The 13,812-nt window shown below is 31.6% G+C and overlaps 1 protein-coding gene across 2 annotated transcripts; it reads left to right on the top strand.

Annotated features, from left to right (window-relative positions):
* Positions 1–230: 230 nt before the first annotated feature.
* LOC103567665 (killer cell lectin-like receptor subfamily I member 1) lies at positions 231–12,505 on the top strand. 2 transcript variants are annotated; one of them, XR_011539981.1, is made up of 6 exons: positions 231–591; positions 3,131–3,260; positions 5,341–5,439; positions 5,583–5,651; positions 11,220–11,815; positions 12,342–12,505. XR_011539981.1 is itself a non-coding variant. In XM_070619082.1 (6 exons), exons 2-5 carry the CDS (start codon positions 3,047–3,049, stop codon positions 11,429–11,431), a joined length of 594 nt encoding a protein of 197 aa, XP_070475183.1. In that variant the 5' UTR covers positions 241–591; positions 2,980–3,046; the 3' UTR covers positions 11,432–11,815; positions 12,342–12,505. The 2 variants fall into 2 exon arrangements, 1 of the variants encoding a protein (XP_070475183.1); XM_070619082.1 differs by having other exon boundaries at positions 241–591; positions 2,980–3,260.
* Positions 12,506–13,812: the final 1,307 nt, after the last annotated feature.

Genomic DNA, 13,812 nt, shown 5'->3' with positions numbered 1-13,812 from the left:
CACCACGCTATGAGGTGCAATATCAACTATCTCTGGGAATCATTTATTATAATTTAACCAAGAAAGTCAAAAATATAATTTCTGTTCTGAAAAATCTACCTGCTTTTCCATGTATCCTATGGTACTCTTGTTCCATGTAACCTGAAATACAACATGCAATTTGGTTTATTTTTCTTTTCCTGTAAGCCCTCAGACTAGTTATAGGGGTATTCTCATTAAGCAGTCTTTAAATTTAGTATCTTTCTCATACATGTTAAATTGAAGGGTCTATAATTTATGAAATAGCTTTCAAAGTACCAAAGGTCACGGCATGCTAAAGCAAGATTTTCACTCCCTTGTAGGTATTTTGTGGGGAAGTCAAACTACAAACCAGCAGTTATGTGAGAACTTCCTTTGCAGTTTTGCACACACAATTTGATTAACAAAATACCATAAGTCATTATTAGATTGTTTTTAACCTAAACTCTTTCTTGGAGGTTTTTACATCAGATTATCTACTATATAATTTTATTAATTCTAGTCGGGAAGAATTTTACATTGTTTCATACCTATTTACCTACAAATTTATTTTCAAATTTATTCTTCAAGTCGGTGAGTATGATCGCTTCTGCTTATTTTCTTCTCTCAAAATGTTAAAAGTGTATGTCATTTTTTATATTAATTTCAACTATTAACTCAAAATGTATTTAATAATAGTTTGAGAAAAAGCCATTTCTGTAAAAATGTGGTACATGTTCATTTTATAAACAATAGTGTGAGGTATGATTCCAGCTACCTCTTCTATTTTGTTTTCTTTCTTTGCTCAAAATTTTCTTATTTTATTTTTCTGACTACCTAGCCTCCTTTCTCAAGTTATTTTATTGAATAAGTCATCATTTTTTCATTACTTTGAAGTGTTGCATCAGTAGGTATATTCATTATTTGGTTTTGATACCTACTGACAAACTACTTTCCAGAAAGGAAAAATTTAGATTAAGCAGAAGCCAGTGTAAATGAATGTCTGTTTTCTTGCACATTGTCCAACTCTGTCATTACATTTAGTTTATAAACATTTACTGATTTTATGGGTGAAAATGTACATGAATAATTTGTTAGTTTGTATTTCTATCATTAGTGACGAAATGAACGTCTTTTAATGTGCTTATTGGTAATAAAAAATCTTTGCATTATCAATAAAATGATGCCTGTAACTCAACATAACTCTTTTCCTCATCTATGTGTGACACGAAAGTTATAATTATCTACTCATATTTTCTTTAATTCTTTGTTAGTTTTATTGTTTCATGGTTTACAATTAACATTTTGGTTTGTGTAAAATTTGTTTGAGTATGTGTTGTGAAATTAGTGATCTAAGTCAATTTTCATCTGATTCTATCACTTTTAAACTTTCCTTAGACCATACTTATTCCATTATTTATTCTCAGTAACAATACTATTTTCCTTCCTTCTCTGGTCCAAAAAAAATAGTTTAATTCTTAAATACTTAAGCAGCAACATCCTTACACTCCCTATATACCCTTAAATCAACTACCATTTCAGCTGGGGGATATATATGAAGTGGCAAAAACTTTCAGAAAACAAGTTGAGGAAGTATAAAAATGTCCTTAATTTAAAAAAAATTTATCTCAGGGTTTTTTTTTTAATTTTTGGAAGTTTACTCTTAGGAAATAATCATGGATATAGACCTTTTCTATCTAATATTTTAATATTAATTTAATAGAAAATAGAAATATTTTCTATTTAATATTTTGAAGTACTCAAGATTTTACCTTTAAGTAGCTTTTAACATATGTTCTTTAATTTTCAATAAAATAGAAAGTAATGTAAATCTGCCAAAACTCTACGTATGAGTAACTATTGCAAACATAACATATTATAAATCTATTATTTTACTTTGCCTATCAAGAATATTTGCCATATTAAACAGTTAGTGGTGTTTTTGGGTGTAGATGTGTCACAACTTATTTAACAACTCCCTTAACTGTGAACACTTCTGTTGATAACATTTTCTTTGTTCATTTTTTTGTTCTTCTAATCCAACTCATACAAAATAAAAACAAAATACTTCTGCTGCATAACTTTGAATATTTTAAAAAATTTTGTAACGTAAGTTGTTTAAAATTGAATTACTAGTAAAAAGCCTGAATATTTTGTGTTTTAATAAGTATTGATAAATAAGTTAGTGCTTACAATCATTTGCCAATTCAAAAAATATAAATTGTTTAAATTATGTAATGTTCTCATAGGTGAAAATTGTCTATTCTTTTAACTTGTCTTTCTTTATATAATAATAAGATCGAAAATTTAATAAATTGAATTTTAGAAATTTCTTTTTTATTTTCTTTATTCATTTTTGGTGGTTCATTGGCATTGTCTCATTAACTTAGATGGTCCGTATGTGTGTGCCTCTCTGTGTGAGTGTGTGTGTAAAAGTAAAAATGGTCTGATTAGGTAGAAAAAAGGTGGCAGGCTGGCAGATTGCAAATGTAGAATGTACCTAGTACCTGAAAGAGATGAATTTTCTCTCTGCTAGTAACAGAATCCACTGAACAATAAATTATTTCAGTCATATAATGTTTTATATCAACCTCGTTTGAAATATAGAGCATTGATATCAAATTTAAATTTTCAATTCTTCATCAATGCAGTTGTGTTTTAATCACTGCCCACACATTATTGACCTTATTAATTATACAGAGAACGCTGAGAATGAAAAATGTATATACTTAATCCACTCCTTTCAAAGCTAATTCAAGAGGAAATGAAATATTTAACCTTATCAAAGGAGGGTAAATTTATTCTTCTGAATAAGGAACACTGAGAAGTTAGGAGAGTGATTTAGACCCACATTTATTACCTTTTTTGCCTCATCAATACTATACCTAAATGTTTGCTTGTGCATCAGATTGAGTGCATTATTCACTGTCTGATCTGGGACAATGATCACTTAACTCTTTTCCTTACATTTCTATTGCTTAGAAATTAAAGAGAAACACAGCAAGTTATCAAGACTGAACTGAAGCAACTTGTCTTTTCTGGAAAAAAGATGCTTAAAAATAAGCAAAACAAAGATGTTGCAAACAAGCAAGAGGTAACATACACAGAATTGAAATTTCCCATGTCTCAACAGAAGCAAAGAATACCCAAGACAGACCAGAGCAATGTCGTATCAAGTGAAGAGCAAGCAAAGTTCATGGAACTGAAATTTACCTCTTCTCATCTACAGCACGAAAGAAGGTTTGCTAGGAAAAAAAGAAAAGGTACAGTAATATATGTATTCTTGTTATTAGCTGGATCCTGATTCTTGGGTTTAGAAGATTGCTTCTCTCAAAACCATTATAAAATTGCCACATTACACTAATTTCCTATCTTCAACACTCTCCTCAACTCTTTTAGGATATTGCCATGAATAGTTTGTCTCTGAAATAGTCCTTCAATATTTTTATTTCCTCCAAAATATCGTTGATCCAAACTCCAACAGAATTGCGTTACTTGGGAGAACTATGCAGATTGCACACATTCTATTGCTTCTTCTTCATGTTATTTTTAATTTAAAAAATAGTTCTTGATGTTAGCCTTCAATCCAGTTTAGTCCTATTCAGTCCTACAAATATTTTTGGAATTTTCCTGTGGGCCTGCTTTGGAGTTTGAGACCTACAAAAATGAAGGAGAAATAACCACTTATATTCAAAGAACTAAAAGAATTTGTTAGAACAAAGACAGATTATTTAAAAAACAGATATTTTGGAGGTAAAACCTTTAACACTTCATGATTAACTGGATACAGGAGGTAAAGTTGTGAAATGAGCATAATATTGTAATAAGTTTCCTAGACTAAGTGATTAGGAAATTAGTCATCTTACCCACTATTAAGAAAAATAGTGATTAACTTAGTAAAAGTCAGATCAAATATGGCATTTGAATTGTCTTATAGTTCAGAGGAAAATGTTCATAATGATATCAGATTTTAGAGGCTGGAGCTCCAGGGAGAGGTTAGAAAATGTTGTGAAAGACTTAAATGAGTAGCTAAGATTGCAGGTAGAGATAATGTGCGTAAAGTCTTACACAGAGAAAAGCAGAATGGAAGACTTGAGCAGAGGAAGACCCAAGGAAGGTACATGTGAATACATGACCGGAAAGAAAGAGAAAATAAACTGTGTCAAATTAAGAATAGTGGTCTAGTAAAGTGCATATGGGAAATCATTTCCTTGGATTTAGCAATTGGAGTTTTTATTTGATTAAGGAGAAAAGCATATAAGCTGCAACTAAGAGTTAAGGGGTTGAAAGCACTTTAGCTTGCATTTAGGAATAAAACGAGTTCAGAAAGTATTTTCACAATTATGGCTGAAAAAAACACATAAGAGAAATGGCAATAAAAAATGAAAGACCTGAATCAACACAAGGGATTATATTAAATTTTGAGAGATTTCAGTACGTGTTTAGACTAATCTGGCAAAGTTTATAGAAAAAGATGATGAAGTTACTGGCAAGGAAGAGAAATCTCCTCTTAGAGAATAAATGTCCTAGAGGAGACAGGGTGTTGTGGAATAAAGGGGCCATAAGAAAGGTTTAGACTTGGACAAATTGCTCATCCTCTGAAACGAAAAGAAGGTAATGACAAGATATGAATATATGAATAGTAATGTGTATATATATGCAGTTATGGGGTGAACAAATTAAGGGAATCATACTTCAAGAAATAATTAGTTCTTATTTTCCTGCAATGTTCAATCCAATATCACTTTTTTATAGCAGCATTTCCTTGTCTCATATGTTTAGGTTAAAATTTGGTAAATATTCCCACATTTCTTTGGTAAAATTTATGACAATTATTTCTTACCTCAACAAGGAAAAAAATGCATTTAGTCATTTCCCCTTGACTAAAAAATTGAGTGATTAATATAAGAATATTAATATTCACATGGAATTTAGAATTCAATATTTTTATTTGCATGATAAGTTTTTTCCTAGGTGTATTTAATTTCCAAGTTTGACAGCAAAGAGAGTACATTTTAGGATTGCACAGTGTTAATTTGTAGAACACTAGGCAAAGGATGCTGGAAGATGCTGGTGAGAGTGGTTAAGGTGTCATACCTTGGGCCTCAAATGAGATAGGGGAGAAACGAGGTCAAAAAGGAGCTATAGTGAGGAAGGAAATTTGGGTATCGAAGAACTGGTGTTCTCATTGTGGCTAAGGGGTAATTTTATTCAGGACAAACACATTAAAAATTAGAAAAATATATAGTTGCCCTCGGAGAGTGAGATATAACGGTTTTAAGTTTCATATTTGATGACTTCTAGGAAATGATAAAACTTAATCATTGTTTCTGTTTTCTTTAGTGTCTGACTACCTATCTATAGCATGGCAAGCAACAACTGGGAGTCTAGGGGTCTTGTGTATAATCTTGATGACAACAGTGGGTGTCTTGCTTGCAAACTGTAAGTGATCGAGAAAGTAATTTGTTGTTACAAAAAGTATATCAGCACTATATTTCATTAACTTGTTATCAAGACTGAATTTTTACATTGTTTTAATAATTTTATCCTAAATAGTACTAATACTACCATTATTTTTGTCATAGTATTTTTTACCAGAGAAGAGCAAAACCAAAAAATAGCACTTATTCCCAGTCTACCTTCTAAAAATGGTGGTAAGTATTAACTTTGTTCAGTCAACTTCTACTGCTTCTGATTACTGGGGCTAAAGGTTACATTTTTCTGAAACCCATAGACCTTCAATGAATCATGATGAACAAATGCAGTTTTATCTATGCTCAATCTCTTCTCAGGGAAATAGTCTTATTGAGTAAAATAAGAAAGACGACACAATAGAAGGTGAAAAGATCCAAAGTATTATATAGATGAGGTAACTGTTGTTTGTGATTTTATTATTATAAGGAGAAAAATGAGATTTAAAATATGCTAAATGCCAAATATTAGCTATTCATATTGCTGGTGTTTTTTTTTTTTCCTATTCACCTAGTTTGAAAATAAAAATTAACCAAATAGGAAATAATTAGAAAAATGAAAATTAAGTGAATTTTTATTACACACACTCTAACATGGTTAAAATTTGAAAAGACTGACAGAAACAAGTGTTGGTAAGGATTTGGAGCCAATGTACTAGCACACATCCCCAGCAATTCCATTGTTAAACATTTCAGCAAGAGAAATGAAAACGTATGTCCACAAAAGGCACATACACAAATGTTTGTAGACATTTTGTTTAAAATAACTCAAAATTGTAAGCAATCTAAATATTAATCAACAGATGAATGGATTGATAAATTGTGGTTTAGTCATATAAGGGTCTACTCAGCAATGAAAAAGAATGAAATACTTATACACATAACCTGGATAAATGCAAAAACATTATTCTGAGTGAGGTCAGATGAAGAAAAGTTCATATTAAAGAATTACGTTTATATGAGTTGCTAAAAAATAATCTACGGTGATGTAAATCAGACCCATGGCTGCTCTGGTGAGGTGGGAGTGTGGGAGCATTAGTTGGAAAGGAATATTAGCGAACTTTTGAAGTGATGAAAATATTCTAAATCTTAATTGGGGAGGTAGTTACAAAGGAATATTCATTTGTCAAAATTCATCAAATTATATACTTCAAAGCAGTGATTTTATTGTATGTAAGCCACACCTCAATAGAGTTGATTTAAAAATAGTACAGGAAGACCTAATTAAGGGCAATGGTTTCTTGGTTGCCCATCCTCCTCTCTTAGTCTTGCACTGGCAAATGCTCTCAACTCTTCAAGCTCTTTCTTTACTACCTCTATGTTTCAAAATAATACGCTTATACTGCTATTTTTTGAGTTATTCATTTTAGATAGTATAAGTTGTTTTCTTATCATTATTAGTAAGAAAACAATGGCCATAGCTTTCCATTCTTCTTTCCCATTTTCTCCCTAACGTGCTGTCATGATCACATGATGACCTCTCTACTAAAGCCCTTTGGTCTCTATTTCAAATCTGGATTAACTGCACTCTAGATAAAGTGCTCAATTACACAGGATTTCTTTTGCTGTTTTTTTTTGTGTGTGTGTTATAAATCCTACATGGATTCCGTATTTTAATTTTTTATAGGTTTTGTGTACCATTACTTGCTTCTTTCAGAACTTAGTGACCTCCTAGAATTAGTTCGTGGGACATATATTTTTGAGTCTTTGAATTATCTTTAAGAGGTTTTCTATTTTGCTCTCTTGTTGAAAAAATACATTTTATAAGATATTATTGGTTGAAAAATGCATTTTATAAGATATTATTTCATTTTCTTCTTCCTTCAATGTACTTACAAGTGTAACAGTATTTATATGATATCCTTGGTGACATTTTTAAAATTACTTTCAAATTTTTTTAGCTTATTTCTTATTTTATTCCTTTCTTCTGAAATTTCTCAATAATATGCTTTTGTGTGGAAGTTGTTTATTTCTATTTTTTATTTTAATTGTATACTCAGTGGGTTCTTTCAGTCTACAGTCATAGCTACTTAAAATTGAATTATTATTTTGATTTTTTGCTGGATTATTAATTTGAATTTTTGTTATTTCTTTGTTAGCCTTCTCCATTCTATTTCCTTTTTTAGCAGTTTTTCCTTTTTTTATTCTGGGATTCTTTTTCTGTAATTTTATCAGTTGTCTTTGTTTTATTATCTTCCTCTCCTGCTTTCTACATTTCTGTTCTTGTTCTAGTCTGCTTTGGTTCAGACGTTAGCTTGTACCTCTCCCATATTTTAATTATCTTATTTTTATTTTCCAAGAGATCGGTTTTTGTTCTCTGGTTTTTAAAATTTTTTACAGGAACTTGTTCATCATTGAAGGAACCCAAATTATGTATTTCAGATAATTTTACATATATTGAGTTTGTTCGGGATTTTTAGTTTGCCCTTTCTATTTTCTCTCCATTTTTAAATTTCATGTTTTTGTTTTCCATGATGATGACTTTCATCAAATATCTTCCAATCCTGACTATTTAGATGCACGTTAGAGTGTTGCATTAAAAAGGCTGAGTAGGAATCTGTTTGAGTTAGAAGGCACTTGGTTGTAAGTTGTTTGGAAGCCAAGTGCCCATTTTGTTGCAAGCATGCCCCTTTCCTCCCCCAACCCCAAAATGTTAATTTCTGGAAATTATGATATCTAAAGATGGATTTTATATTATTATTGCCTGTAGGGACAATAGACTTACCTGCTGTTATTTCGGAGAAAAGACGTTAATGGCAGCACCATTCACTAATGGAGCTTAGCCCTGTTATATTTTGGCCTCGTCTTTCAGGTCTACCTTCTAATTATTTGTTCCCCTTGATCTTAAGCCTGTTGATTTCAATTCCCCAAAGAATTACCTTCTGTTCATCTTATAGACTAGGAGAATGGGAAGTTAAATTTCGGTAGGCAAAATGGGCAAACAATATTTCCGAACATAGTTTCAATCCATCCTGGATCTCCACCATCCCTAATGCTTGTCCTTCAGTATTTTATGACTCCACATCTGATCTTCTTAAGGTTTTTGAGGAATGAATAATCTAGTTTCTCAAATGCTGACTGTTTACGTTGTCATCTTCTCACATTTGCTCAATCATTTAATATCATATTATTTCTTTTCTGTCTTCTAGGGATTCAGTTAAACATATTGTCAGCTTTTTTCTCTTTCTTTCTGTATTTCTGCATCCCTCTTCCTCTTTCTCTTCTTCCTTTTTCTCTTTATTTCTTATTTCTTTACTACTGCTTTGGTTGCATTTCTAACTTTAATGGTTAATAGATACCTCTCAAGCTCTATTCCCCTAAGAGAAAGGAGGTTTGAGATTACTGTGAGGAGGTAGGGAACCAGAGTTGCTGCTCTAATATTCACCTAAAGGATGATGCCCACCAGCTCGGGCGTCTATGTTTATATGTCAATGAAACCCAGCTTCCCCTTTTCTCTTGCCTATCTTCAGTTGTCTAGATGGATAAAATTTTGAAAATTTAAAATAAACTGTTAGTTTTATATCTAGTTTTCCAATAAAACAAAAGAAATCATCAAGGGTTAAAAATGGAGAAAAAGTTTGAAATGAGAGTGATATACTGACTATGAAGTTACCAGTATTTGGGTTATTTCCTTTTTTAATAAATCAACAGTCTGGATGGAACGGCTACAAGAGAGGCAGAGGATGAGGCTTTCACTTAACGTGAACAAGAGAATTAAAAATTAGTTTATCACATAAAGCTTGAGGTTAATGAGAAAAACATTCTATGTTAGCTCAAGTTCTAGTTGAATATAAAGACCTCCCTGTAATTTCCTAGACAGGCATACTTAGAATGTAAACTTGCATTTCCTGTGGGATGCTGAGTTTGGAGGATCCCAGGTCACCACAGGAAAGCAGATGTAGATCATCCATCTAAGATAAGAGTACTAAATCAGACCCAGGTATTTGTTATATGTGAAAATTAATTTAAAATACCAAATTGCATAGGGAAAAAGTCATGAATTGTACTTAGTTGAAATAACAAAGAAAATGTCTAGATGAAATGCATTCAGGTAATGGAAGTGTCAGATACAGAATAAAAACTAGATGTCTTTCAAATATTTAAAGGGATTATAAGTGAAATTAAAGATATACAAAAATCCGATATGGAAAATACGACAGATGTTTACAAAAGGACCAAACAGGAACTTAGTCTTTGCCTGGATGTTTTAAGAAACAGAGGCTGAGGCAAGGAATAAAGGGATGAAGCTTTATTTGAGAGAGGAAAATCCAGTTCCGTAAGGGTGAGTAAAGAGTGGGAACATGAAAATTAAAGTAACGAAAATAATGTGCTGTGATTCTGCTTATTATTTCACAATGAACAGCAAATTGACACAGCAAATCACTTAGGAAGTGTATTTTTGTTCAGTAAGCTTAATTGTTTTGGAAAGACTGCAAAGGGCACCTATGTATTTGAATAATCCATGACGGAGAGGAAAGAAAAAGAATAAAACATAACACGTAGAGTGAGGGTGGAGGCAAAAATATGAATGAGAGAAATTTGTAAAAGAAGAAATTCAAAGTATAGTTATTATAAGGAAAGATGCTCACTTTCACTGGCAATTAGGAAATGTTTTTATTAAATAATGGTATATTATTTAAAATCTGAAAGATTGGTATAGATTTGTAAAAATATGAGAATTTGAAAATGTTAAAATATACCAAGCAGATTAAAGGAAGACATACACTGTTGGTGAAATTATGGTGAGTAAAATCAAACATAGGGTTTCTTTAAAAATTATACTTTTTACTCTTCACTATTTATCTCACATAGATTCTTGTAGAGATACACTAGCAGACATGTAAAAGGATGTTTGTTACAAAAATTCGTGAAAAAGATAAAAAAATTTTAAAATTGATCATTAAACTCAAAGGCTTAGATATCTGTGATATATATATACACCATTACATATATAATAATAATCATATATATGTAATGATACATATATTATTATTATACAAATGTTAACATTATTGGTCTTGATCTACTTGACTTGACATGTATACTTCTTGCAAAAATAATGTTGAATGAAAAATATGTTGATGTCATCTCAATAAACAAAAATGCAAAATAATATGTTTTTATGCCTCTGAAAATATATATCAGTATTTAAAATGACCTTGATGAGAAGAATGTAAACCAATGTTTCTCCTCAGAAAGAGAGAGAGGAAAAGAGAGAGGGGAAAATGCAATTGTCTTCTTCAAGACAAAAGCAAGTTTAACTCTGTATTTTTGATGATGATAAAAAGATTATAAAAATATGAAAATTGTATATATTTATTAAATAGTTAAATGACAATTTTAAAGTAATTACTGAATTTTATTGTATGTATTTAAAATCAATAGTAATCTTGAAGAAAATTGAAATTGTTTATTAATTGCCTTTTTTGTTTGTATAATTATATAGTTTAGACATTTAAATAGGCATGCATAATTTTAGTCATGTCAAACATGTTTATAATATTATTTGAAATGTACCTTCCTTATAGGTGCAATTTCATAACAATTTTTAAACTGAAAAGTCAAGTCAGCAAAATATGATTATTGTTAGCTATAGGTTGTATAAAATTACTCAGAAGTGTTACAAACAATGCTCAAATTTTGCTTTCTATTTAATATCTATCTGTGTAACAAACACAAAGATCTAGTAATTGTGTTAATAGTAGTTACTCATAGTACAGAACATGCATTTAACATGTTTATATTTTCTAGAATGTTCCTGTGATCTTTGTTCAAGTCACTGGATTGGATTTGGAAATAGCTGTTATCATCATTCCAGTGAACTCAAAACCTGGCCAGAGAGCCATGCTGCCTGTGCCAAGCTGAATTCCCATCTTCTGAAGATAGATATCAATGAAGAGCTGATAGGGCAGACACTTCTGCTTTTGTGTTATACTGTAACTGTATTTGTTTGGAAGCATTAGTGATTAACACCATAATGTGGGAAACCTGAAGTTCTCAAAAGTATAAGATATTTTCTTACTTAGACCAATTTTCTTATGGAGAAATTAGAGAAACTCCATCATTTGAACATTTAATGCTAAAAAGAAAGAACATTAACAAATAGGATATCTTGAGAAAAATTCTATTACTACCAAGTGGATGTGTATAAGCCCTTGGAAGACCTTTTATTAACCATTGAGTCAGGAAGGAGAGGATTATAATATGCACACATTTCTGATTTATGATTTTTTTTCCCAATAGGAAATCTTATCAATCTTTCAAATGAAAGGATGGATAGGTCTCAAAATCAATGAAACAAATGGGTTCTGGTTATGGGAAGATGGCATCAAAGGGATCCAAAGTGTGTAAGTACAGTGAAAATAACTGGACTTTTCTGAGTGTATGTGGGATGTGCGTGTGTGTATGTTACCTGTATAAGGCATAGAAAGCGCAACTAAGAAAAAGAAAGAACCATGGTATTTGAGGATCAACATGTAGGAAATAATCGTGAGAGAATTGCCAGCCCTTTCTAAGTAATTTCATCTTTAAGACATTTACATTTTTAACTTTACTGGACTCTTAGAAGAAATTTGTGCATAGTTTTAGGCGAGTTTATAAATTATGTTTATAAACTTCTATCACATTATTATTATTTGTTATTTGACTCATAATTCTAATTAAACAAGCAGGGTAGGATTAAACACTGTCTAATATTCTGTTAGGTTTAATGTTTTGTTATTGAATACTGTCAATCTTCAGGTTATTTTATTTTGTTCTTGTTTGATTTGTTTTATTTTTTTTTATGTTGTTTATTCTTGCTAATTTTAAGGTTGGCATTTAAAATTGGCATTTTCAGATACCACACCTTGCTTTTTAATTTTTTTTACACAGAGTAAAATTTCTGAAAGGAGAGAACCATAGCTGTGCATATATAGAAGGAAAATATGTTTATGCGGATGACTGTTCATCTCGGAAAAGTTATGTCTGCGAGTTTAGTATTTAGCAACTGGTTTACTAACGCATGCTCTTATTGAGTTCTAATTAATAAAACATTTACAAAATACTTTGGTTATTTATTGCTTTTATAAAATGCTTTATAAGTTATTGCTAAGCTGGTTTTGAACTCAGAATATTTATTTACATTTTTAAACCTTTAAATTGTATTGGGAGGAAAATTTGCTACCCACAAATTCCTTGGGGGTAATTATCTTCCCTATCAAAGCACACATTATTATCAATTCATCAAACAAAGTTATAAAACATCTTTTGTGAATTAAACATCTTTGCTAAATCATGGCAATACAAAGACAGGAAAGGTTTCTCTATCAGTTAGGATTCTGGCATGAAACAGACACCATTTCAGATTGCTCAAAAGATTTAATGAAGGTACTACTTACAGTGGTCAGGACAGGTTTAATGGGGAAACAAGAAATAAATAAAATTTAAGGTAAGAAAGATTAAGACACTCAGAGACTAGCAACAGTCAGAAGCCATTACCATTGCTAGATGGTGATAGTAATAATAATAGTGAAAGTATCTGGCACTAGTTCTGGAGAGCCAATTTTTCACATTTCTTCGTTTCTTCTCAACTCAACTTTTAGTATCTTCATGTTGGTAACATGAAGTGTACCAACATGGCTTTGCATTATGAAAATCTGCAAATACTCTGACTCTTGCCTTCAAATATTTCTGTGCTGCCCCTTGGCCAAATGCACTATGTAGCCAGCTAGAGTTGTGTTCTAGTGGTTAAGATTTGGTGCTCTCACTGCTCCAGTCCAGGTTCTTTTCCTGGTCATGAAACCACATCACCTGTCTTCTGTCATATTTTGGCAGCCGCATGTTGCTGTAATACTGAAAGCCATGCCAATGGTGTTTCAAATACTATCAGGGTCAATTCATGGTGGTCAGGTTTCCACAAAGCTTCCAGACTAAAATGGACTACAAAGAAAGACCATAGCCATCCACTTCTGAAAAAATTGGCCATGAAAACTTTGTGAATGGCAGCGGAGCATTGTTTGATATAGCACCGGAAGGTGAGAAGATGGTGCAAACAAAGACCCAGCATGGTTCTTCTATGCTGTACATAGAGTTGCTAGGAGTTGGAATTGACTTGCCAGCACTAACAATAACAACAAAAGCCAGCTAGAGAGGGAAGCTTAGGGAGCAGAGCAAGAAAAGATGAAAAATAGATTTGGGTGGGATGTTACAAATCTAGAATAATCAACAGGTTACTACCTTTTTTCCACTTATCATGCATAGCTGCCCTTCATATAGATAAAAATTATCTTACCTATAACAGAGGGACAGCACAAAGATCCTTCAGCCAGCATAGGGTAGTGGACTAATATCAGTTCAGTGAACA

This window comes from Equus przewalskii, chromosome 5, assembly GCF_037783145.1.
Source record: "Equus przewalskii isolate Varuska chromosome 5, EquPr2, whole genome shotgun sequence".
In the NCBI taxonomy this organism is placed as follows: Eukaryota; Metazoa; Chordata; class Mammalia; order Perissodactyla; family Equidae; genus Equus; species Equus przewalskii.
This window is presented reverse-complemented; position numbering and strand designations above follow the sequence as displayed.

What these genes read in the sequence shown, in the direction of transcription:
- LOC103567665 (XM_070619082.1), top strand. Translation starts at nt 3,047, where the DNA reads ATGCTTAAAAATAAGCAAAACAAAGATGTTGCAAACAAGCAAGAGGTA. An exon ending in TGCTAGGAAAAAAAGAAAAG is followed by an intron (nt 3,261 to 5,340) that starts GTACAGTAATAT and finishes TGTTTTCTTTAG; the next exon opens with TGTCTGACTACCTATCTATA. An exon ending in GGGTGTCTTGCTTGCAAACT is followed by an intron (nt 5,440 to 5,582) that starts GTAAGTGATCGA and finishes TTTTTGTCATAG; the next exon opens with TATTTTTTACCAGAGAAGAG.